This window comes from Pelophylax lessonae (genome assembly GCF_965119305.1).
Source record: "Pelophylax lessonae genome assembly, chromosome: 1".
Classification (NCBI taxonomy): Eukaryota; Metazoa; Chordata; class Amphibia; order Anura; family Ranidae; genus Pelophylax; species Pelophylax lessonae.
In genome coordinates this window covers 594,632,988-594,659,653 of record NC_138768.1, presented here as the reverse complement: position 1 = coordinate 594,659,653, position 26,666 = coordinate 594,632,988, and the positions used below count along the sequence as shown (strand labels likewise).

Here is a 26,666-nt window from a genome sequence, read left to right as displayed (position 1 = left end):
TGGCACTAAGCGGCCTCATATTTGCGTGAAATGGTGGCATACAGCTGTGCCGAGAACCCCTGACAGCCAAACACGGTGATCACATGATCATAAACCCCCGAGTCCTAAACCCCTTAAAAGGGTCAGGAGGCGTTGGCTCCAAAGTGTTAAAAACCATTGCCAAGCACGCTGCTGTTTAATACACAAGTGAAACTAGGTCTCACCAAATGGACAGCATGGTCTATCTCCTCAGTAGTGACTCCAGATCTAACCATCATGGCTGCGACTCCAAGTACTTCTCTCGCCAGCTTAAAAAAAAAAAAAAAGAAGAAGATTAGATGAGATAGATATACGCACAATCTCACAAGAGGGAGAACACTTCTCACATTTTTGTAAATATTTTATCTTTCCATTTGACAACTCTGAAAAAATGACACTTTGCTACAATGTAAAGTAGTGAATGCACAGCTTGTATAACAGTGTAAATTTGCTGTCCCCTCAAAATAACTCGACACAGCCATCGTTGTCTAAACTGCTGGCAACGAGTACCCCCCCCCCCCCCCAAGTGAAAATGTTCAAACTGGGCCCAAAGTGTCAATATTTTGTGTGGCCACCATTCTCCAGCACTGCCTTAATCCTCTAGGGCATGGAGTTCACCAGAGCTTCACGGGTTGCCACTAGAGTCCTCTTCCAGTCCTCCATGACAACATCACAGAGCTGGTGGATGTTAGAGGCCTTGTGCTCCTCCACCTTCTGTTTGAGGATGCTCCACAGATGCTCAATAGGGTTTAGGTCTGGAGACATGCTTGGTCAGTCCATCACCTTTACCCTCAGCTTCTATAGCAAGGCAGTGGCTGTCTTGAAGGTGTGTTTGGGGTCGTTATGTTGGAATACTGCCTTGTGGCCCAGTCTCCAAAGGGAAGGGATCATGCTCTGCTTCAGTATGTCACAGTACATGTTGGCATTCACGGTTCCCTCAATGAATTGTAGCTCCCCAGTGCTGGCAGCACTCATGCAGCTCCAGACCATGACACTCCCACCACCAAGCATGACTGTAGGCAAGACACAATTGTCTTTGTACTCCTTAACTGGTTGCCGCTTGATACCATCTGAACCAAATAGGTTTATCTTGGTCTCATCAGACCACAGGACATGGTTCCAACAATCTATGTCCTTAGTCTGCTTGTTTTCAGCAAACTGTTTGCGGGCTTTCTCGTGCATCATCTTTAGAAGAAGAGGCTTCCTTCTGGGATGACAGCCATGCAGACCAATTTTAAGCAGTGTGCGGCGTATGGTTAGAGCACTGACCGGCTGACCCCCCACCAATTAAACTTCTGCAGCAATCATACATCTGTTTCCCAAAGACAACCTCTGGATATGACGCTGAGTACGTCCACTCAACTTTTTTGGTCAACCATGGCGAAGCCTGTTCTGAGTGGAACTTGTCCTGTTAAACCGTTGTATGGTCTTGGCTACTGTGCTGTAGATCAGTTTGTGTCTTGGCAATCTTCTTATAGCCTAGGCCATCTTTAAGTAGAGCAGCAATTCTTTTTTTCAGATCCTCAGAGAGTTCTTTGCCATGAGTTGCCATGTTGAGCTTCCAGTGACCAGTATGAGAGAGAGAGAGCGATAACACCAAATACACCTGCTCCCCATTCACACCTGAGACCTTGTAACACTAACGAGTCACATGACACCAGGGAAGGGAAAATGGCTAATGGGGTCCAATTTAGACATTTTCACTTAGGGGTGTACTCACTTTTGTTGCCAGGGTTTTAGACATTACATTGCTGTGTGTTGTTATTTTGAGGGGGCAGCAAATTTACACTGTATTTACAAGCTGTACACTCACTACTTTACACATTGTAGCAAAGTGTCATTTCTTCAGTGTTGGTCACATGAAAAGATGTAAAAAAAAAAATGTGAGGGGTGTACTCACTTTTGTGAGATACTGTGTGTGTGCGTGCATGCGCGTGTGTATAAGAAAAAAAAAAAAAAAAATGTAATGTTGAATTAGTAGTTAGAGAATCAAGACCACTAATATCCCAAGATACACGCACACCTACCTTACACACTACACGCATTCCTTCTATATCTTCTGCACAAAGAACTTTGATTTGAGAGGTTCCTTTTAAGGCTTGCTCAGACTCTGACATTCCTAGTGGAAAAAAAGAAAATAAATACATGAATCACCATTGAAATGTTAAGTCCAACCAAAACCAATACAACAGTTCTGGATAGATCTTAACTAGCAGATTTAACTGCAAACCAGTCTCTTGGGTCTATAAAAAAAAAAAAAAAAAAAAAGAAGAATGCACCATTAAACTATACATCTCTTTTTATAGGTCTTTGAGACAATTAAGCACTGTCCGTGATACTTTTTCTTTTAGCTTGCACAAACATACAATTTTTCAGGACAAGCTTTCAGGGTATGTCCCCTTCATCAAGGTCCAAGCAGTACTGATTCACAAAAGATTGTGAATCAAACCCCCCCCCCCCCCAAAAAAAAAACCACAAAACAAACAAACAAACAATCTCCAAGTCAAAGGGGAAAAAAAAAAAAAAAGACCAAACAAACATGTAAACTGGCAATGGTAAGGGCTCTTTCACACGGTCCGCCTCCGTAGGCGGATCCGTGCTGCTCAGCGGGGATCGATCCACGATCCCCGCTGAGCCGGCGGATGACAGCTCCGTCTCCGCTTGCAGTGCGCAGAGGGAGGTGTCACAGCCCCCGCTGCTCTCTATGGGGAATGAGATGAGAGCCGACCGCCTGTACGCTCTCATCCGATCCCCAGGACGGATGGAAAATAGGGTTTCCATCCGTCCGGATTTCACGGACAGGATCGGATGCGGATGTCAGCGGACATGTCACCGCTGACATCTGCTGCTCCATAGGGCTGAATGGGGCATCCGATCAGATCCGCCTAAAAAACTGACAGGCGGATCTGATCGGACCGCCCGTGTGAAAGAGCCCTAAAAAAGCTAGCATAGTTAATGAGATGAGAGGGAGAGCTATAGACTAGGGGGGGTCGTAAAACTGTAGAATAATAATAAGTAAGGAAACCCATATCTAAATTTAGGCCGTTATTTTTTGTGTACAAAAAGAAGTATCATTCTTGATTCAAAAGTTTCTTTCCTCCTTTCCTGGATAGTTCTGAAATTCCATTTAAGAACTAAAACATTGAGGTCTTCTATTGTGTGGTCTGGTTGTGAGAAATGATGTCCAACAGGTCTTCAGAAACTATCTTCTTTATATTCCTTGGTGGTATGTATGTCTGTGCAAATGCATCCTCGCAACTTCTGTCCTGTTTCGCCTACATAAGATCCCTTGCTACAGCCTTTGCATTGGATGAGGTACACAACATTACTGGAGGTGCAGTTGTATGATCATGTTATTTTAGGTCCCATTTGTGTGACACTTTTAGACAGATTGATCTGGTTGCCGCATTTAATTGTAGGGTTTGCTCCCATTATTTGTGACTTCATAATCAGAATGAAGTTTCCTGCTGATTCGTTTATGGCTGAGGTTGGATGGTTGTCTGAAATCCAGTACTGGAGGTTGTTGAAATAGTCCTTTCAGAGTTTCATATCTTTGGATTATCTTTTTTATCCCTTCTAGTGCTGGATTGTACGTGGGGACTAGAGGTACACGGGTTTTTGTTTTTTTTCTCTTTGTATTGGAGAGGATTTTCTCTGGGTTTTCAAGGCCGTGTTTATGCTGATGTTGATTGGTTTGGTCTTTGTAACCTTTCATACAGGAGTCTGCTAGTGTTCGGAGATGTTTATCTCGGTCTTCTGGGCGTGGCTGTGTGTGATGACCCATTTAGTGTGTTGGGGGTGAAAACTAAACTGTGGAAATAGCTGCATCGGTCAGTCGGTTTCCTGTATATCGAAGTATAAAGCTGGTTATCCCTGATGTATACTGTGATGTCTAGGAAGTGGACATGCCTGTTAGAATAATCCATTTTTACTTTTATAGATGGGTGAAAGGTGTTGATCAATGAAGAAAACTGTTTTAGATTATTTAGGTCTTTGACATGATGGAGATTTCTAATACAAAATAACCCACGCTTGGTTAATTACTAAAGACACAATGAGCAGCTGCTTGTCACCCAATACGTGAAAAGACCGAACAAAAAAAATTATATAAAAACAGCGCTTGCAAAAAAAAAAAAAAAAAGAAAAAAACCTAACAAATAAAATGGAGAGTTTCTATATGTACCTCTGTGGTGGATGGTCGTGCACATGAGACATGGGTTACAGTATTAGCGCATCCCACTACGTACAGCCTACAGAATTTGCAGTTCGTTAGCCAGTAGCCAAATATATATTTGGCACTGTCCCCTACTCCAAGATCTTGCCACAATCCTTAAAGTGTAACTAAAGGCAAAACCTGGATTTATGACTTACCGTAAAATCCTTCTCTCTGAAGTTCATTGACAGACACAGCACCATATTCTTCTTAACCATTGAGTTAGGCTGCTCCCTACAGGAGTAGGACACTTTACCACGTCTATGGTGCAGTCCCTGAAAGCAGTATTAGAGGAAAAAAAAACAACCTACTCAGAAACAGAGGGGCAGGTGCTGCATCTGTCAAAACTCAAAGAAAAGGATTTTACGGTAAGTCAAAAATCCAGTTTTTTCTATCGTTCCTTGACAGACACAGCTCCATATTCTTAACCATTGGGACATCCCAAAGCAGTATTTGCTTGAGGAGTGGGAAAACGCAGAGAAAGAACGTAATCCCTCAAAGGCTAAACTTAGCCAACCAGGTAACATGGAGCTCACCTAGAAACAATATACACCCTCAAAGAGATGCCAACACATTTACTTTGTAGAATTTAGTGAAAGTGTGGACAACTAAGGTGCCGCCTTGCAAACTTGTATTACTGGCGCCTGATGGCGAAAGGCCCAAGAGACACTCAGCGCCCTAGCAGAATGCGCCTTCACAGGGAACGGTGGAACCTGACCCTTAAGTGAATACGCATGTACCACCTGATCAATCTGGATATAGTCGCAGCAGACGCAGCCAATCCCTTGCGAGGTCCTTACGTGAGGACAAAATCTGATTTCCTAAAAGTCTCAGTAACCGCCATGCAAACCCTATTTGCCCGAACTACAGCCAAGGAATGCAAGGCAGTTTCCTTGGGATGCTTGAGTGAAGGCAGCACAAGGTCTTCATTTAGTGGAAATCCGAAACCACCTTAGGAAGAAACTACTGATTAGGTCAAAGTACCACTTAATCTTTGTGGACCACCAGAGAAGGAGAATGTCAGGACAGCACTGCCAATTCAGGCACTCTGTGGCAGAGGTAATATCCGCCAAAAAGGCTACCTTCTGTGACAGTGTTAAGTAGAGAAATCTCCCTAAATTTTCAAACGGAGGTTTTTGAAGAACAGTTAAGTTAAGATCCCACGGAGGTAACGGGGACCGTATCAGAGGAGCCAGATGACAAGCTCCCTGGATAAAAGTGTGAACCAAAGAATGCGTAGCTAAAGAGCCTTGAAAAAAAAAAACACAGCCAAAGCGGACACCTGGCCTTTAATAGTACTCAAGGCCAACCGCTGCAGAACCCCTCTTTGGAGGAAAGCCAAGATCCTAGCCACTGAATAGGAACGTGGATGCACCTTAATCAATTCACACCATGAGATGTACGATTTCCACGTACGATGATAAATCTTCCTGGAGGTAGATTTTCAAGCCTTCAACAGTGTAGGAATCACTGATTCAGAAACACCTCTATCCTTCAACACCTGCCTTTCAACAGCCACGCCGTTAAAGCTAGCGACCCTAAAGCCAGATGGAAGATCAGGCAGAAGTTTCAGCGGAGGAAATGCATAGAGATCAGCCGATACTGACCCCAAGGAGCCACCAGTGCATCTGTGGCGTTGGCCAGAGGATCCAGAGACCTGGCTACAAACTTCTGTACCTTCACGTTGAGCCGAGAAACTAACAGGTCTACATAGGTGTCCTCCACCGGACACACAACAGGTGAAAGACCTCCGGGTGCAGGGACCATTCCCCCTGATCCAACACCTAACGAATCAAGTAATCCGCCTGCCAGTTCTCCACTCCGGGTATACAGTGCCTTGTAAAAGTATTCCGTGCCACAAACCTCTGCACCTTTCTGTTGAGACGAGAGGCCAACAGGTCCACCTCGGGAGTACCTCACCGGAGGCACAACTGATGAAACCCCTCCAGATAAAATGACTATTCCCTCTGGTTCAACACCTGTCAACTGAGGTAATCTGCCTACCAATTTTCCACCCCCGGAATGTGTACAGCGGAGATGGCTGGAACAAAACGTTCTGCCCACCTAAGAATGCCGGCTACTTCCCAAGCTGCCAGGACACTTCTTGTGCCCCCTTGGTGATTGACATAGGCCACAGCCGTAGCAATGTTGACTGAATTTGCACCGGACACCCCTTAAAATGATCCATCCAATGATCCAGACAATCTGATCGCTCGGAGCTCCAGTACATTGATCGGCAAGTCTGGACTCTTCCAGTGTCCAGACCCACTGAGCAGAATCTTCTCTGAGGACGCCTAGTACAGGGGGAGAAAGGATATGCCCTGGCAAAATGCCGGAGAACGAACCCAACAGATGGGGGACCCTCTTGTACTCTTGCTCAGCTGGATCAGATTGTCTATAGACTGTAAATTCTTGTCCTATTTGACCAGAATCTCTTTGCAGAGATCTCGTGTGGAACTGTGCAAATGGAACCGCCTCGAAGGCAGACACCATCAGGCCCAGCAGCCGCATGCAAGTCCGAAGGGATATAACAAAAAGCTATCAGCGCAACCAAAAACGTGACTACTAAAAAGGTGCATAAATATATTGTACAATAAATCAAAAGTGCAACATATAAATGAAGAGACAGGCAGCACACACTCAATGTGCCTACACCTCACAATACAAACTCAATAAAATAATAGTGATGGGCCAGTCAAAAAATTATGCACAAATAAGTGATTCACAAACTTATAAATCAATTTCCATAAGCAATGCAATCATCCCGAGTGTTCATATATAATGAATAAATCAATAAGTAAATCAACTCCCACGTGTCCAAAAAAGTGATCCTGTGTAAACTTAAATATATACTTCTGTGAGCTGTGCAATCCCACCACCAGGTGAATTGGTCTCTCACCTCCACTGAAGACCCAGTCACGGGTCAGTAACAGCGTTGTTGTAAACACAGGGATCCCCGGACCACATAGGCTATAGAAAGCCTTTCACCTCCAGAGCGATTAAAAGGGAGCCTTAGATGCTGCTGGGTGAGGATTTCCCTGACATCGTAGAGTACTTGCGAATCAAGGAGCGGATTCAGGAGGGTCCAGTGTTGTTACCAGCATTCCTAGCCGTATATTGTTGGCCTGGAACACACACACAGAAGGAGTCGATAAGGAGGGGCTCCCACCGCTGAAATCACGGCCCATTTATGCTTCACAGTCATGGCTGCCACTAGCAATGAGAAACAACTAGAAAATGGCTGCCGAATCTACAGCATACAGATTAAAAGAAAATGGTGGCCCCGCACGGCTCCTGGGGGGCGCAGGAGGAGTCCCAAGAGCCCTGAAAAAACAGAAGGGGGTCCCTGGCAGGAGCCCCCACCAGGTAAAGCCCCCTCCCAAAAGCAGATCGTCTGTTCGTCAGTGGCGTCCCCCTCACCAGCTCCGCACCCCAGACCGACCTGAAAAGGTGGTATGGCCAAACCATGGGGGAAGGGGGGGGTAGGCAGATGAGGGGCGAAGTGTCCACAGGGACCCCAGCGGGAGAGAGAGAGAGAGAGAAGCTGCATGGGAAGGAGGAGAACCCGGTGGTCCAACCATCTAAGGGAGGGGTCCATGTCCAGCCCAAAACTCTAGGAGGAGGGGACATCTACTCCCCATACCAGGAACAGGGTGGGCACCATTTCAGACAGAATCTCCTCTCCATCGAAATGGGGGAGGGGGCTGTCAGCTAGGAGGAATGCTGCGACTTAGCGCGGAGCTGAGGTCTGCAAACTGGCCAGACTGGGTTGACCACTGGATTTGAAAAAATATCCAGCCCAGCAGTTGATTGTAGATTCTCACAGGAAAAATAGAAAAATCCATCAAAAAGGAAAAACTGCCAGGACCGAAAATCCCAGCCAGAAACTAGGTCCTTACTACTGACTAAGCAGAAAAAAAAAAAAAATTAGTTCCTATAGCAGAGAGTGGGAGTATACCCCTTGGGACTGCCCATAAGCGTAGTCAAGTTTTTCTTCTGCCTAGTGTCCTACTCCTGTAGGAGGGCAGTATAACCCAATGGTTAAGAAGATCAGGAGCTGTGTCCGTCAATGAAAGATGGAGAAAAATCGGATTTTTGTAAGATCTTACCGTAAAATCCTTTTCTCTTAGCTCATTGACAGACGTAGTCTTCTTGATTCACAAGAACTGGGTTATGTTGACTCCGCAGGATTAGGACTAGGCAGAAAGAAAAAACGTTCTGGCTCCACCTTAGGGGCAGTCCCAGAGGGTATATCCTCCCTCTCTCTGCTACAAGGAATCAGTTCTGTCACAAAGCAGCAACAGAGAATTTAACCCAACCCAACTCAATGATAGAGGGGCGGGTACTACGTCTGTCAATGAGCTAAGAGAAAAGGATTTTACGGTAAGATCTTACAAAAATCCGATTTTCTCTGTCGCTCATTGACAGACGTAGTCTTCTTGATTCACAAGAACTGGGACATCCAGAAGCAGTGCCACAAATGAGGGGTGGGATTGACAGAAATCAAAATCCAATCTAGAAGGCCCAACCGGTGCCAACTAGAAGTTTTAAAGGCTCATTATAAACAAAGAATGAGACTCAAATAAAAATTTCCAACGGAAAAAAACCCTCGAGGTAGACCACTGGTCTCCTCAAATGGCGGCCTGCAAAACCTTGCGGCCAAACGAGGCATCAGACGATGCCATTACATCAACTTTATAATGTTTTGTAAAGGTATGCACTGACGACCAGGTAGCCGCCTTGCACACCTGGACCACTGACGCCTGATGGCGAAAGGCCCTGTTAATGCGTTTAGAAATAGCAGAAGTGCGTTTTGGCAGACTCCATTCTTCTTTGATTGGATTGCCAAAACATTTGGGCAATGGAAAAACCTTCGCCACTTTGATGCGTTTAGTCCCAAAGGGGATTTCAGTTTCAGTTATTTCCGACGGAGTACCCTGTAATCTTAAGGTTTATTGAACAGATACAATGAGTGCGTTTACCAACGCTTCCTCTCGGGCTATGGCGGATGCCGAAACATCCTCCTCACTGTCTGAAGAGACAGTACCCGAAACACCAATCCCAGATGAGGTACCTGCAGAAATAGGCTCAGATTCTGAATCCGAAGTTTCAGATAATATGGGGTTAGGCGGGGGTCGCTTTCTTGCGCCCTGTCCCTGACAAGCCACTTCCACCCGGGACACAAAAGCTTCCATAATAGCTGACAATGATTCAATCGTCAATGGGGTGCTGGAGGATCCTGCAGACCCCTCGAGGGGATCCGGTGGAGATACATGAGTGGCAGGGTCCATGTTAACCCAGGACACTTTTGTCAGAAAAGAAATTTTTTTTTTTTTTTTTTTATGTGTATCCCCCTAGCGCCCCTCAGAGGAAAGAGAAAAAAAAAGAGAAAGAGAAAAAAAAAAAAAGAGAAAGAGAAAAAAAAAAAAAAGAGAAAGAGAAAAAAAAAAAAAAGAGAAAGAGAAAAAAAAAAAAAAAGAGAAAGAGAAAGAGAAAAAAAAAAAAAAAGAGAAAGAGAAAGAGAAAAAAAAAAAAAAGAGAAAGAGAAAAAAAAAAAAAAAGAGAAAGAGAAAAAAAAAAAAAAAGAGAAAGAGAAAAAAAAAAAAAGAGAAAGAGAAAAAAAAAAAAAAGAGAAAGAGAAAAAAAAAAAAAGAGAAAGAGAAAAAAAAAGAGAAAAGAGAAAAAGAAAAAGAAAGAGAAAGAGAAAGAGAGAAAGAGAGAAAGAGAGAAAGAGAGAAAGAGAGAAAGAGAGAAAGAGAGAAAGAGAGAAAGAGAGAAAGAGAGAAAGAAAGAGAGAGAGAGACCCTCAAGGCTCACCACGCGATGCAGAGAAGTTTCCAACCCACTGCAGTCAGCGTTTGTCTTTTACAGACTGGAAAGGGCTGTGTTCGTTTTCCCGGGTAGAAAGGAAGTGGCTCCGCCCCCTGTGTACGCCTTCCGGCGTTCCCAGCTCTCCACGAGGTTAGCTGGGCTCATCAAACATGGCCGCCCCCATACGGGAGACAATAGACTCCAAAAACATGGCGGCCGGCGTGACCTGAGGACATTCATGCACCTGGTGTACAGAAAAATGGCGGCGGATTGCCGAAATCGTTTTCCCAGCACATCCACCTGCATTCTGCTAAATGGCGGTTTATCGATCTGCAGGAGGTCCACTACAATTAAGGTAGGATTATACCTCCTATGTCTGCTGCAATACTGCAGTCTGCTGGGTAGAGTGTTAGCTCTCAAACCAAGTCCACTTCCCACCAAACACATGCTGTATTTACAAGGGGGGACTTTTAGTGTCAGACAGATACTGACCATGTATGGAGGGGCCCATATTCCAAAACTGCCTCATAACGAGGGAAAAAAGGAAACATTTACTCACCATACCGAACCGACAGGCACCCTCTCTTCACAATACCCTCTCCACCGGGGTGGGGGGTTGTGGACCACTCCGGACGCCTCGACTCTCTGGTTCCTGGCGTCCAAGCGAGACTTTTAACTCGCAAGGTCAGTCCCTCCAATGGGACTCCGTCGCGGCCGACCCAGCGCGGAGCTCTGGTCTGCACGCGCTCGTAGGCAGAAACCGGGGTGACCACTGGATCTCAACATCCAGCCCGTCGCCTGGCCCCGCATACTTACTTGAATGTGTCGCGGCCGACCAAGCGCGATGCAATGGTCTGCGCGCGCTCGTAGGCCAGCTGGGGTGACCACTAGTGTCGCCCAGTCCGGCGTATTTGCTTGAAGATCTCACAGGAAAAAAAACACTGGAGAAAACTACCTAAAAAATATTTTTTTCTAAAAAAAAAAAAAAATCTTGCCAGGACCAGAGATCCCAGCAAGGAACTTAGGTCCTTACTCCTGACTAGACAGAAAAAAACTGATTCCTTGTAGCAGAGAGAGGGAGGATATACCCTCAGGGACTGCCCCTAAGGTGGAGCCAGAACGTTTTTTCTTTCTGCCTAGTCCTACTCCTGCGGAGACAACATAACCCAGTTCTTGTGAATCAAGAAGACTACGTCTGTCAATGAGCGACAGAGAAAAAAACTTTTTTTTTTTCATTTTGGATAGCGTAAGGGAGGGTTATTACAACTTTTTTTTTTTTTCTTCATTATTTGTCCGATTGGGGAGATTTCCCTTCACTTGCTGTCCCATAGCCAAAACAGGAAGCTATAATAAATCCCTCCAAAGTAAGGAAACCCTGGTGTGTCACCAGAACTAGTGTTCCCACTGGACGATTTCCCATCCATCTATTAGGATTCTGATGTCAACCCAAAATTTGGAATTTCCTTTTAAATAATGGTAAACCGGACAAATAAGAGGGTGAATCTCCCTAATGGGGTCACAGACAGCAATAAAAACAGACAGATGTTCTGATCCCTCTCCACGCCATCTAAAAAAAAAAAAAAAAAAAAAAAACAAGTTTTGCCTTTAGCTATTAACCGTAGCCATATTACTTTTGTTTGGTTCCAGATTTCGCCCAGCTCTTTGTAGATATTCACTGGCAATCAATAGAGCCCAGGGGAAGTACAAGCGCAAAGAACAAAGCATACTGCCAAGGCAAACTCTTACTGTGCAAAAGAGGCGGAGTCATACACTGTGTGATATTTGGATCCCCTTTAGCGTCTACATAAAATAGATGTTAAAAATGTATATATAAAAATTACCTAATGGATGATCTGCATAATCTGGCCTCTGTATATAACTTGGGACAGGTCGCATGGGCGTCTGTAAATCAAATAAAGTGAAAAACAGAAGTGATAGTGCAGACTTATGGACAAGAAATCTGTGTTCCTTATAAAATCTGTACAGTAGTTCAGTTCTATTAGTGCAATAAAAACATTTTTTTCTTTTTTAAACTTACTGTATAAAACCCAGGGATGCAATTTCTGTAAACAGGGAGATTCTCCAATGACCAGGCACTTTTGAGGCGGCATCTCAGAAATGTCACTTTCTATTACTGTTCCCCACTTACTGAGACTACAACTTCCATGATACACAGATAATTTGTATACACAACAGGTGTGCATGTGAGTGGAACACTGAGCATTTTGGTGGCGGAGTCAGAAGTGTGCCACTAAATCGCAGCATACACTGTACGACATGGTCTTTTCAGCTACCTGTATTTTTCATAAAAAAAAAAGGCCTTATTTTGCAAATAAGGTGCTAAATGCTTACAGTAAACTGAGTAATGAGTGAAGTATAATAGGACGGCCTTTTAAAGCGAAACATAATACTCTTTTGCATAGCCTGTAAACTGCAGGTGTGGGTGGGTATAACCAGGCGTCTCCTGGCCTGTCGCTCAAATGAAGCAAGGTGAGCTGGTAGGTCATAATGGGAGTCCAAGAAAACTAGGTGCACCCACCACAGCAAACAGCATGAAATTACGTTGCCGTTCACGGTAATCCTACAGAGGATAAGTTACAAGACCAGAGGCCGCTGGAGGGACATAGCAGCTACCGTTCTTGTGCTAGGTACACAAGCCGAAAATCATCCGAAACTGTCCATTTGGCAGTTACTGGCCAACTTTCAGCCCATGTATATAGCTCTTTGACTGGCTTCTGTCAAATAAGCATGCTGGAAAACCAACAGTTGATCGGTATCCAATCAGCTCTCACAGCCAATCGCTGGGAGTGCTGACCGCTGTGTTCTGGCGGGGGGGGGGGGGGGGGGCTGTCCCCATCAGAACTCAAAAGCACATCAGGGAGATCCCTGTACCAACATTGAATCGTTAGTACAGCAATCTCCTTCGTTTTTGGAGTTGAACAAAAAAAAACTGCCTGTGTGTACCATGCTTTATGAAAAGAACAGTCTTTTTTTCTGAGCGGCTTCAGCATTGATCTGTGAAAGGGAAGACCACTGCAATAAAGGAAAGCATCCAGCTAGGAGAAACACACCCAAAAGTAATTTTCTTACTTTGCAACAGTATTTTCACACCTTTATGTAACAGTAGTGACCAAGAAATTTAAACCTACCAGTGGATAGTATGGTCTAAGTTTTCCAGTATATCTATAGCCTGGCCAAGGATCTGTGTTGGCTTCACCTTCCATTGTCCATGGTGAAACCTCACGCTTGCCTTTGTCATCTTCTATATAACAAAATAATTACAAAATAGACATTAGTACAAAGAAATGTTCATTTTATTTTATAATTAGTATTTACACTGATCGGCATTAACATTGGGACCACTGACAGCTAAAGTAAACATGGATGATCTCGTTGCATTCACATCTAAAAGTGGACTGGCTATATGAGGCAGCATGTAAACATGTCCCCGAAGTTGATATGTTGAAATCAGAAAAAATTGGAAGTAGAAGGGTTTGAGTGACTTTGACAAGGGCTAGACTGGGTCAAAGCAACTCCAAAACTGCAGCTCTTGTAAGATGTCCCTGGTGCAGTGGCCAGGACATCAAAAGTGGTCCAAGGAAGGAAAACCGGCAAACCAGCGAACGGGTTGTGGGCGACCAAGGCTCACTGATGCACATAGGGAGCAAAGGCTGACCCAAGTAGTCCAAACCAGGAGTAGAGCTACTGTAGCTCAAACTGCTGGAAATGTTAATGCTGGTTCTGATAGAAAGGCGTTAGCACACACACAGTGCATCTGTTTTGTACGGGGCTGCTAGCTACAGAAAGTGTCAGGTTGTCCATGCTGACCAATGTCCACAGCCAAAAGTGCCTACAATAGGCATGTGAGAATGAGAACTGGAGCAGTGGAAGAGGATGGCCTGGTCTGACAAGTCCCGTTTTCATCATGTGGATGGCCAGGTGTGTGTGTGTGTGTGTGTGTGTGTGTGTTGCTGACCTGGGAAAGAGATGGTACCAGGATACACTATGGGAAGGCAAGCCGGTGAAGGCAGTGATCTTCTACTGATGACTTGGTGCCAGATACCACACTATACCTTCAGAGGACTACTGGAATCCATGCCTAAATGGGTCAGGGCTGTTTTGGGAAAAAGGGGAACCTACTTAAAAGAAGAAGTTGTGTGTGGTCATATTATATGGCTGATCATTTGTATATTAATCTGCTGTAAAATTCTTCATACCTAGGACCAAAAAAAAAAAAAACACCAGTACTAGGAAAATTTTTCAAATCTAGCCCAAGTTTGTGCAGATTATAAAAGCTAAAAAAACGGAATTTTTGTAAAATCTTACCTGTAAAATTCCTTTCTCTGAGTGCTCCGACAGTCGCCGCCTCTTCATATTCGTCACATATGGGGTATTAGACTTTGCTCCGAAGGAGTAGCTAGGCAACAGAATATGTTAACATTAAAGCTTTTAACATATCCCACCCTCAAGGGGTGGTCCCCTCAGTCAATACCCTCCTACTTCCTGCAACCATATCTCAGTTTTAGTGGAATAGCAGTAGAGTATACAACCAAACCCCAAAAGAGGGGCGGGGGCGGCGACTGTCGGAGGACTCAGAGAAAGGAATTTTACAGGTAAGATTTTACAAAAATTCCGTTTTCTCTTACGTCCTCCGACAGTCGCCGCCTCTTCATATTCGTCACATATGGGGACGTCCCAAAGCAGTGCAAACATGAGGGGTGGGAAACGCATCCGCGCCGAAAGGCAACGCAGTCTCCGCATCAAAGAAAGGAACCTTACCAAAGGAAGGAAACCAGCTGGGCAACAGAAAAAAACAAGTGCTCAACAGGAGCAACAACCCAGGAAAAGACAAAAAACCAGGGGATACAAAACTTATCCCAACAGCCAGAGGTCCCCAACAAGGGACCCTAGGGAACTGCCGCACTAAGAACCTTGCGGCCAAAGGAAGCATCCGCCGATGCCTGAACATCTACTTTGTAGAATCTTGTGAACGTGTGTACGGTCGACCAGGTCGCCGCCTTACACACCTGGGCTACAGAAGCCCCATGACGACAGGCCCAAGACGTACTCAAAGATCTAGTAGAGTGCGCCTTCACAGGCACAGGGGGAACCTTCCCCTGCAAAACATAGGCCTGTTCAATGGTCTGCCTGATCCATTTTGCGATGGTAGAGGTCGAAGCCGCCATGCCCTTCCGAGGACCCTCTGGAAGAACAAACAAGGAGTCCGTCTTTCGAAAAGACTCAGTCGATTTAAGGTAAACCCTTATCGCCCGAACAACATCCAGAGAATGCAATCTCACCTCCTTTGGATGTTTAGGCTTCGCGCACAGCGAAGGTAAGACAATATCCTCATTAAGATGGAATTCCGAAACTCGTTTCGGAAGAAAAGAAGGATTAGGTCGCAAGACCACCTTATCCAAATGAACAACCAGGTACGGAGACTTGCAGGACAAAGCTGCCATCTACGACACTCTGCGAGCCGAAGTGATCGCCACCAAAAAGGCGACCTTTTTGGACAACATAGACAACGAGATCTCCCTGATCTGTTCAAAAGGAGCACGTTGCAACACAGACAGAACGAGATTCAAGTCCCAAGGGGGCAAAGGATCCCTCCTAGGAGGAACCAGATGCCGCACACCCTGAACAAAAGTGCCAACCAAGGAGTTGGAAGCCACGGGACGTTGAAACAGAACGGCCAGCGCAGACACCTGACCCTTTATCGTAGCCAGCGCCAAACGCTGATCAACACCCGTTTGAAGAAAAGACAGCACACGGGAAACCGAGTACGTGCGGGGTGAAAACCCCCTGGACTCACACCAGGCAAAATAGGCCTTCCAAGTACGGTAATAAACCTTCCCCGAGGAAGACTTCCTCGCGTTAATCAAAGTATGAACGACCTCTGGAGAGAGACCCCTCTCCTTCAGGACCTCGGTCTCAACAGCCAGGCCGTCAAAGCCAGCGACTGTAAAGCAGGATGGTATATCGGTCCTTGAGACAGTAGAACGTCTCGAAGAGGCAGACGCCACGGAGCGTCGACCGCCAGATTCACGAGGTCTGCGTACCAGGACCGGCGAGGCCAGTCCGGTGCCACAAGAATCACCGTGCTGCGTTCCGAGTGTAACCTGCGAAGGAACCTGGACAGCAACTGAATCGGTGGAAACGCGTACATCAGCCTGTACTGATGCCACGGGGCCACTAACGCGTCCGACGCGTCTGCCCGAGGGTCGCGTGTCCTTGCCACGAACCTTTTCACCTTGTTGTTGAGACGAGACGCGAACAGGTCCACATCTGGAAGATCCCACTTCGCGCACAACATCTGGAAGACAGCCGGGTGGAGAGACCATTCCCCCTGATCCAGGGTCTGGCGACTCAGATAGTCCGCCTGCCAGTTCTCCACCCCCGGAATGTGAACCGCCGTTATCGCCGGGACATGAGTCTCGGCCCAAGACAGAATGTCGGCCACTTCGAGCCGCTCGGGCACTCCTGGTGCCCCCTTGGTGATTGATGTAGGCCACCGCCGTGGCATTGTCCGTCTGCACCCGAACCGGGCAGCCCTGCAGCCGGTCCGTCCAGCGATGAAGACAGATTTATCGCACGCAATTCCAGAATGTTGATTCGGAAGGGAAGACTCCCCCTCCGACCAAGTTCCCTGGGCGGATAGAACGCCCAGAACACCACCCCAGCCCGACAGGCTGGCATCCGTGGTGATCACCGTCCACGAGACAGGACGAAACGACTTGCCCCCGGACACCATCGGGGACTGGAGCCACCACAGAAGGTTTCTTCTGGTGCGATGACTCAACCTGGGCAGCCACCACCGACCGCAGGGATTCCATGCGGAACTTGCGAACCCGCACAGAGTGGTTCAGAGCCTTCAAGTCCAGAATTGGACGAACCTTGCCCTCCTTTCTGGGCACGGTGAACAGATTGGAATAAAACCCCCGAAATCTGTCCCGATGAGGCACCGGAACCACCACTCCCTGAGCCCTCAGGTCCCGCACCGCCAGGTGCAGGTCCCGCAAACGCTCTGGAGACAGTTGAAGATTTGAGGGAAAAAATCTGCTCTCCGGCCGAGAGAGAAACTCGATCTTGTAACCAGATCGAACGATCTCCTGAACCCATCTGTCCCGCACACGGGCCAACCAGGGTTGAAGAAAACCGAGCAAGCGTCCCCCTCACCCCAAAACTGGGTGAGGGCGCCCCTTCAGGCCGAACTGTTATGGGCTGCAGATCCGGATTGGCCGGACTTCTGTTTCCCAGACCAGGGCTTCTTCTGAGAGCCTTGACCTTTGAACGGCTTGCCCTTGTAGTGCGGCCGAAAGGCACGAAAGGACCCCTGAGGGGGCCGAAAATTTGCATGCTTCTTCCCAGAAGCCCCCTTAGCCTTGGGGAAATGGGGCAAGAGAGTGCTCTTACCCCCGGTGATCCCCTTAATCAACACATCCAAGGACTCCCCAAAAAGGCGAGACCCATCATAAGGTAGATTGGCTAAGGTCTTACGCGAAGATTGGTCCACCGACCAACATTTTAACCAAACCAGGCGGCGAGATAACACCGCCACGCTGTGCACACGTGCAGCCAATGGAACCAGGTCCAGATCCGCATCACACAGATACATGACACCCTGGTGGATTTGATCCACCATATCCAGGGTCGCCGGCGAGGCCGAGTCGGCCACTAGGACGCGCCTAAGCATCTGCGTCCAACTTGCGATCGCCTGGGCCGCCATGAGAGAAGCAAACAGAGCTTTAAGCATAGAACCCGTAACAGAATAAGTATGACGGGCAAGAGACTCCAATCTCCTATCCGTGGCATCACGGAACACAGGGGAATCCTCTGCAGGAATCGCAGTGGCCTTGTTTAAAACCGCAATTGCGTGATCCACTGGGGGAGGCACACACCACCTTTCATCAGTGGAAGGTGAGAAAGGATAACGCAGCTTGAACCTACTTGGTACAGCAAAAGGTTTGCGCAGATTGCGCCATTGTTCCTTAACAGCGCGCTGAAAATCATCATTGCAGGGAAAAACCTGCGGTGTCCTGCGTTTTCTCTGCGTCCCATAGGCCGCCAAGGCAGCGGGGGGACACACTTCATCCTGCAAACGCAAGGTTTGCTTTATGGAAGCAATCAATTCATCCATGATTGCAAGCTCTTCAGGCGAGCCAGGGGGAGAATTATCAACCCCCTCAACTTCAGCCTCCACTTCGGACCCCACTAGATCTAGGGAGGAGCGGGACCCCGATAAGGAGGCCCCCGCCATAACAACCCCATCACCTTCACCCTCAGAATCAGAGGAAAGAGCAATTCTGGGTCTTTTAGTAGATTGAGCAGCCACCAGCATCTGCACCTGAGCAGCAAGGCCAGCCACAATAGTGGCTAAATCCCCCCCTGGGGGGGGAAACAGCGGTCCCCTGGCTTTCCACCAAGGCGGTAGGAAATTTGCCCTCCTGAGAATCCATTGCCCCTGTAATACCAGACAATAAAGGGTTAACTGCCCCTTTAAGCAAGCGCGGCAAGCGCAGCCCACCGCATCACACTCAAGCACAATGAGACCCCCACAGGGAATATGCAAACTGAACACAGGCAATGGATAGCAAGAACAGAAGGATAAAACCTGAGGAGACCCTCGCCGCTGCTGCTGCCTCGATCGGTTGTTCCTGGAAAGAGGAAGTGATGCTGCCAGGTCGCTCTATGCAAGCCTATGGAGGCTACAAGAAAATGGCCGCCATGCATGTAAAACATGCGGCCGGAGCGAGTGTAGGCAAAATGGCGCCGTTTGGCGCCGAAACCGCCGCTCCACAGTGCAGTAATGCACACATGTCATCCATGTATAAGAACACATGTCAGATCGCCGCAGCGATCGCTGTATATGCCCAAACATGCCAAAAAAACATGCCCCACAGCACACAGCTTTTCACACTGACCAGGCTGACACACACACAGTGTCACACAGCTCCCCCCCCTCCCCCCCTTGCAGCCCACAGCATGCAGCCGAGAGATAGGGAGACAAGCAGTGTGAATAGAGGCAGGTTACACAGTCCCAGACTGACACCCCCCCAGACAGACAGGTCCCCACATAGATACACTTACCTCACATGGCGTGGGGGACCCGCACAGGCGAACAAGCCGCTGCACATGAGGCAGGGAGAGTCGCAATTCAAGACGCACAAAATGGGGGTTAAGAAACCGCACGGCGTCCAGTGAGGTAGCCACCTCACCAATCATCCCTGCACCGAACAGGGATGGGTCGTTCACTGTGCCAGGAGCGTTACCTGGCTGAACGCTCGATGGCAGGCTGGGAAGCCACTGACCCACGACCTGCGACCAGGGGGATCAGCCCGAGACCCAGCCCGCATGATCCTCTTCATCAGAAGAACTAACGCTGACAAAAATAACAGCTAAGTAAAGGTAGAGAGAAAACTCAAACAAAATTTCAAAAAGAAGAAAGAGTCTGGGGCAGAAAGCCCCAGCACAGGAAAAGCCAGCCACTCCTGACAAGCTAGACATTAAAACTGAGATATGGTTGCAGGAAGTAGGAGGGTATTGACTGAGGGGACCACCCCTTGAGGGTGGGATATGTTAAAAGCTTTAATGTTAACATATTCTGTTGCCTAGCTACTCCTTCGGAGCAAAGTCTAATACCCCATATGTGACGAATATGAAGAGGCGGCGACTGTCGGAGGACGTAAGAGAAAATTAAGTGTGGTTTATAGTGCTAAAGTAAAACTGCCTTGTGGCGTGTAAGCTAGTAAACTGTGGTAGTCTTCAGCAGGGTTGCTGATAGAGGAGGACCACTTGTAGAGGCCCACACAGTGAGGGGGATTCATGATGGACATTTACAGAAATCTTCCTCCAGCAGCTGAAAGTGGATCTCTCCCCCTCTCTCTGCTGCCAGCTTTAATCTGCTGAGAAAGACAATTGTCTCACTAATCCCCCTCCCTGTGTGTGTGTTAGCGCTGCTCCTGAGTATCTCTAACTTTGTTTCTCTCCCTGGAGTTCCTTCTATACTCCTTGTCCCAGCCTGTATATATATTTTTATTCCATCTCTCCCCCCTTTGCTCCGTCTTCCTGACAGTCACAGCTGATCAGCTGCATTCCCATTGGGTGAAGAATTTACTGATACACAGGTTCCATAGCTGCCTCTTAGCTTGTCCCAGTGAAGTTTAGTGTGCTTTATGTAGCTGGACTTCACACTCCTCCCACCCAGACTGCTTCCTGATCTATGCAACTTTGCTTCTTCTCCCCTATACTGTCAGTTCCCTCTGCAAATCCATGTAGCAACTCATTCTATTTACTTCATTTACTCACTGATCTGGCATTAGTAAACTTACCTGTAGGTACAGTGAATACCTCCTAAACGTAGCAGCTGGTGTAGCACCAGCGCATGTGCACTGTGCTCTCAATGGATGACATACCATCCATTGAGAGAGCTGTGCTGTGACCATGACACCCACGCGCATTCGTGTGAGTTACATCATTGCAGTTTGGCCAAACGACTGGAGCCCAAGAAACCAGAGAGAAGACCAGAAGATAGAATCCCTCTTAGTAGTGACAGCACACCACTGGAGAGATGTGTTTTTTTAGGTTAGAAAAATATAATTAAGGGCTCATTCACACAGGTACTCTGGCTGTGTTAGGAGGGGTGTGGGCTGGAGCCGCCAGTCATTCTATGGGGATGACGCACCTGTAGGAACAGAGCCGCAGGCCCTACTTGGACAGGTGTGCAGGTGAGTGGCCCCAAATGCCCACTGTTTGGGCTGTACCCCTGCACCCCCACGCCTCAAGCCACATAAATGAACCACTGATCACACTGTGCAGACCACAGCACCCATGTGCATGAGCCCCAACACCTCCCCCACACAGATTTATCAACTTAATTTCATCTTTTAGTAATCCTGTGAGTTATGTTGTATTTGTGTCTGCTTAGGATTGTATTTTTATTGAAATATGGCTTTAATATTTTCTTGGGGGGGGGGGGGGTGTCAGGTAGTCTGTACGGGGCCCCGCAACTTCCATCAGCAGCCCTGGTCTTCAGACTGATGCCATGGATCTGGGGAGCACTTTAGATCCTAGGCCAAGGCTATACAGAGGGCCTCAAGTTTCGCTGCAAGTCTATTTTAAGCACTGCTAGCTCCTTCTGCTCCTCAGTCCCACCATTATTAATCAGCATTCAAAAGCCAGATCATCAGTGGACAGTGGAGGTGCTGGCATTTGACAGCTGAATGACAGATGGCAGGCTTAATGTCACAAGGGGCTGGGCTTAAGTTCAATTTGGAGTGCAGTCAATGTCCTGTACAGCCTGGGTCCAACATCCAAGTGGATCAAATACACAGGTTATCAGCTGGAATAGTAGTAGAGACGCTTGTACTTCAGCATTGTTTTTACATTAGGTTCTTTTAAGGTCAGGTCCATTTGATCATAATGTATTTTTACTGATTTTACATATGTTGCCAACTGCATTTTTTTTTTGTATGAATGACAAATGTCAACATAGTATTTTGTTCCCATATCATAGATAATATTTTCACTGTGGCTAGAGTCCATGCATTCCTTTGTACGGAAGATGACAGAGTGGGTGGGGGCCTGCCCTGTATTATCTGCTGTACTTGTCAAGCTGTTTCTCTTAGCATGCATCTTATTTCAGCTGACACTGCACTCATCCCTTGTCACCAGAGACCCTTACAAACTTTATTTTACATTGAACTTTGACAGTGACCATGCAAGAGAAAAAAAAAAAAAAATCAACTGAATTTCATTATTCATATCCAGTCATATCAGGTAATTCTGTTCAGAATTAGGACAATTTGTCTTGTGTGTAAGCTGCTATGTTTATATTCAGTCATATGAATTCAAAACCGAGTGTTATATTAAGCCAAATTACTTACTTGCTTTTTTGTGCAGTAATTTGTGTGTTGCCCAGCTTCCTCTGAAACACTCCTGCAAACGAAAATAAAAAGATAGAAAGCTATGTTCTCAAAAATACTTTTTTTTTTTATATATAAAAAGATACCAGGCATTTTAACTCCTTCCTGGCCAGGCTAACTTTCAGTACTGTCGCACTTTCAATGACAATTGCGCAGTCATGCAACACTGTACCCATGTAAAATGTTAAGGATTTTTTTTCCCACAGAAATAGAGCCTTTTGTTTGGTGGTATTTAATCATCACTGGGTTTATTTACACTGTTTAAACAAACAAAAAAACACGTGAAAATTTTGGGAAGTGTCATTTCGGTTAAAAAAAAAATAATAATTTTTAAATAAATCTCTTCATAAAATTATTTTTTTTTTTTTTTTTTTTTAAACACACTGACCAGAGAAACAGTGTTACCATAGTAACATTGTACTATTTTGGCCACAGCTAATCAGATGGGCTGTGATGGCCCTGCCTGTACCATGTGATCATTTTTAACAAAAATCACAGGTAGCAACAAAATTGTACATTGTTTACAATTGTCATGTGATCTGCTGTGATTGGTCACAGCGATCACAACGGCACCGGAAGCGGCCCAGTACAGTGATCTCACATCGGCTGTGTCCGCTGGCCACTGCCAGTGAAAGATCGCGCCACAGCACGAGGCGCATTTCTGGAGGTCATACGCTATCCACCTGGAACAAAGGTTCTGTCCAGCTGTCATTTGACTATAGACCGGACGGGAACTGGTTATTACCACCTGACCCTTAGCCCTCATTCACACAGGAGAGATTTTCTGCTCATTTCTCTAGAGATCTGACTACACAGAATACCATTCTAATTGTGCCTGTTCACACTTGTATGCCCGGTCGCCCTATGCATGTAAAGTACATGAGCTTTTTTTTAGCATATTCAGACGTTTTTGATCTCATAGACTTCAATAGGAACACTTGTAAATACGCACATTGTTGCATGCTTTTGAGCTTGCGTTTTTAAACCTAAGGAATTTCTCTTCTCCTATAGACCTCGGTTCCTCTGCCCAACCCCAAAAAAGCTCCTGTAGCTTGATGCACATGCTAAAACTGCTGAGGGAAAAAATAAAAAGCACTTCAGAAATCACTAGGTATATGCTGGACTCAGGTGCGAATGCAGGCTTATGCCCCGTACACACGTGCAGATTATCTGAAGACTTTTGTCTTCAGATTTACCTTTTCTATGTAGTGCAAGGGCCTGCCGGATTGCATACAAATTGAAAGGGTTTAGGTTTGACCTCATATTATATGGTTTTGGTAAGTCTGCAGACAAAAGTCTTCAGATAATCTGCACGTGTGTACGGGGCATTAGGGTGCTTTAACACTGAGGCAGTGCAGTTTTCCCATGCATGCAGGACTTTTGCTGCAGTCTTTAACAACACGTGCAGGAGTGTCAAAGCTGACTGAATAGAGCTCCTTAGACTTGGCAGCAGTGTTTAAGTGTGCAGACACTTTCTTTTTTTAAAGGTTTCAAAAGTGGGGGGGGGGGGAGCACATAGGTCAACACTAAGCCACACCCTAAAATGCTAGATGCATGGTTGTCAAGCTGTTCCAATGGCTTTAGTGCTTTAAGATGCTTATAAAAAAAAAAAAAAAAAAAAAAAAAAAAAAAAACACATGCATAGGCAATTTCACTTTGGTATAAACTTCTTGCTGGCTACTTTATAAAAGCTTAATGCACAGTGCTATCCTAATCATAAACATCAAATCCCTAATAGGGTAAGACAAGAATAACAGGTTTCTGGAACATGAGGATGCTATATAAAACAGCAATGTGTTGGGCTGAACATAATCCTTAGCAGTGGAAAGAAAGGACCCAAACTACTACTATGGTGATATGGACAATGTATTTAACCAAGTTTTTTTAAATGTATTTAAAGTTACAAGAACACATAAAATGAAGGAGGATGCCAAGGATGCATACAGCATTTTTTTCTTTTAATAGTCCCGCTGTTATTTTTAGCTGCCTGGTGAACTCGTCACCTGGTGTTGAATGTGAGCTCCTTGGATGACATTGCTTTTTCTGGTGTGCATGGGAATTCTTAAAATCTCACCAACAGAATTCACCCCAATATTAGATTGGTTTTCCAGAAGTATGAGGACAGCAAAGGCAAAATTTGATTTTTATGTTACCATAAAATCTTTTTCTCTGATGTTCATTGACGGACACAGCTCCAGAATCTTGACTATTGGGTTATGCTGCCCTCTATAGGAGTAGGACACTAGACAGGAAAAAGCTTTACCACGCCTATGGGGCAGTCCCAGGGGGTATACTCCCACTTCCTGCTATAGGCATTCAGGTTTAGTTGCAAGCAGTGTCAGAAGAAAAATAATCCTACTCATTAGAGGGGTGGGTGCTGTGTCAATGAACATCGGTGCTCTGGAAGACCGCAACATAGTTCCTAGCAAAATAAAAAGCACAAGGAGTAGAGGAATCTCCAAAATACTCTCAAAGGAGGTTTCTGGAGAACCGACAGCAGCAAATTAAAAAGGTCCCAAGGTGGCAACGGAGGTAGCACCGGAGGTGCCAAGAGTCACATCCCCTGGATAAAGCTACACACCAGAGAATGGGCGGCTAGTGGCCTTTGGAAGAAATTTGCCAAGTCCGAAACCTGAACCTTGATAGTACTCAAGGCTAACTTTTGATCAACTCCCCGTTGAAGGAAAGCCAAGATCCGAGCCACCAAGAGCAAGGGGGAACCCCAAGAGACTCACCCCATGCAATATACGACTCATGTACGATGATGGTTCTTCCTAAAGTCGCTTTCCTCAGCTTAAAGCAGAGTAGGAACCCCTGGAGCAGAAAACCCCTAAACTTCAGCCCTTGGCTTTCAACAGCCAAGCCGTCAAAGCCAGCGACTGTAAAGCAGGATGGAAGATTGGCCCTTGAGACAGTATATCCTCCCGAGAGGAAGTCTCCAAAGAGTGTCTGTTGCTAGCCTGACCAGGTCGGCGTACCAAGCACGACGAGGCAAGACCAGAGCCACAAAAATGACCGGAATCGCTTCTGCCTCGATCCTGCATAGAAGTCTTGGCAGCAACTTGAGAGGAGGAAAGGCATACATCAGCAGATACTGACCCCCCGGGGCCATCAGCAGGCATGTTGCATCTGCCAGAGTGTCCTGGGAGCGGGCCACAAAACTTTTCACTTTTCGGTTGATCTGAGATGCAAACAGATCTACATCTGGAGTGCCCCAACGAAGGCACAACTGCTGGAACACCTCCAGATGGAGAGACCATTCCCCTTTATCCCAGGTCTGTTGATGGACGAATTCCGCCTGCCAATATTACACTCCTGGAATGTGAACAGCGAAGAAAGCTGGAACAAAGCGTTCTGCCCATCGGGGGACGCCGGCCACTTCCAAAGGCCGCAAGGACACTTTTGGTGCCCCCTTGGTGATTGACATAAGCCACTGCCATGGCATTGTCCGATTGAATACGCACTGGACAACCCCAAAATGTACTCTGTCCACTGGACTAGGCAAAGCCTGGTCGCCCTCAGCTCCAGTACATTTAATCGGTAACCTGGATTCTTCTAGGGACCAGACTCCTTAAGCAGAAAGGGTCCACCATAGGTGGCACAGACCACTTCTTTACAAGGGACTCCTCAAAAGGGGTAGCGTCTAGCAATCCGCTTAGGCACCCCAGGGAACGCTTTGGGCGGTCCCAATATTTTTTGAGCATGTCAAAATACGCGGGGGAAAAAAAAAAAAAGGAAAAACCTTGGCCGCACTGGAAGGCTTGTGAGTGCCAAACATAACCTGCCTGCACCCTCCATATTTAGGGTCTCAAGCACAGATACAACCAATGCATCCACCAGCGCCTTTTCTTGCGCAGTGGCGGAGGGAAAGGTGTCAGCCTCACTATCAGGAGACAAGGCGTGAGGTAGTAGACCCAGCAGGAGACCCACGTCTGCGGTGGCTGAATCAGATTCAGAATATGACATATCAGATGAGGCAGGGGTAGGCGGAGGGCGTTTTTTTGGCACCTTGCCCTTTAAAGGCCACCTCCACCTGGGACACAAAGTACTCCAGGACCGCCGAAAGTGCATCTATGGATAGCTGGGATCCGGAGGGCCCTGCGGCCTCCTTGAAGGGGTCAGATGGGGACACTTCTTATGCATGGTCCATGTTGCACCAGGGGAACCCATCAGCAAATGTTGAGAACATTTTTTTTTTTTTTTTAAATAATGTCCCCCCGTGCTACAGCGCTCCACCGCACTACAGCGCCCCCAATAGGTGTCAGGCAGAGTGCACTGAAGGCCCCCAGCAGAGTGAGGGACCCCTCAAAAACAGAGAAAAAAAAAAAAAAACTTTTCCCAGGACCAGAGATCCCAGCAAGGAACTAGGTCCTCTCTCTTGACTAGGCAGATTAAAACCGACATCCTATAGCAGGGAAAGAGGGTATACCCCCCTGGGACTGCCCATAGGCACAGCCAGAACTTTTTTATGCCTAGTGTCCTACTCCTGTAGGTGGCAGTATAACCCTACTGATATGAAGATCAGAGACTGCGTCCGTCAATGAACGATAAGATAATATATATATATATATATATATATATATATATATATATATATATATATATATATATATATATATATATATATAAATTTAATTCAACCTTTATCTTTAAAGGTGTATTGTGCGATTTGAAATGTAAATGCTAGGCATTTAATGCTA

The 26,666-nt window shown here is 46.4% G+C and overlaps 1 protein-coding gene across 3 annotated transcripts in view; it reads right to left on the bottom strand.

Moving 5' to 3' along the window:
- Window positions 1-26,666, bottom strand: part of METAP1 (methionyl aminopeptidase 1) — a 90,302-nt gene that overhangs the window by 42,768 nt on the left and 20,868 nt on the right. The window contains exons 2-6 of one of the 3 annotated variants that reach the window (XM_082243177.1): window positions 21,924-21,979; window positions 13,192-13,301; window positions 11,884-11,944; window positions 2,046-2,137; window positions 204-287 (exon numbers count right to left, since the gene is read on the bottom strand). In XM_082243177.1, coding sequence (XP_082099303.1) covers window positions 204-287; window positions 2,046-2,137; window positions 11,884-11,944; window positions 13,192-13,301; window positions 21,924-21,979 — 403 coding nt within the window. Of the gene's footprint in view, window positions 1-203; window positions 288-2,045; window positions 2,138-11,883; window positions 11,945-13,191; window positions 13,305-21,923; window positions 21,980-26,666 lie in introns of all 3 variants that reach the window. The other 2 variants (XM_082243175.1, XM_082243176.1) reach the window with 2 other exon arrangements.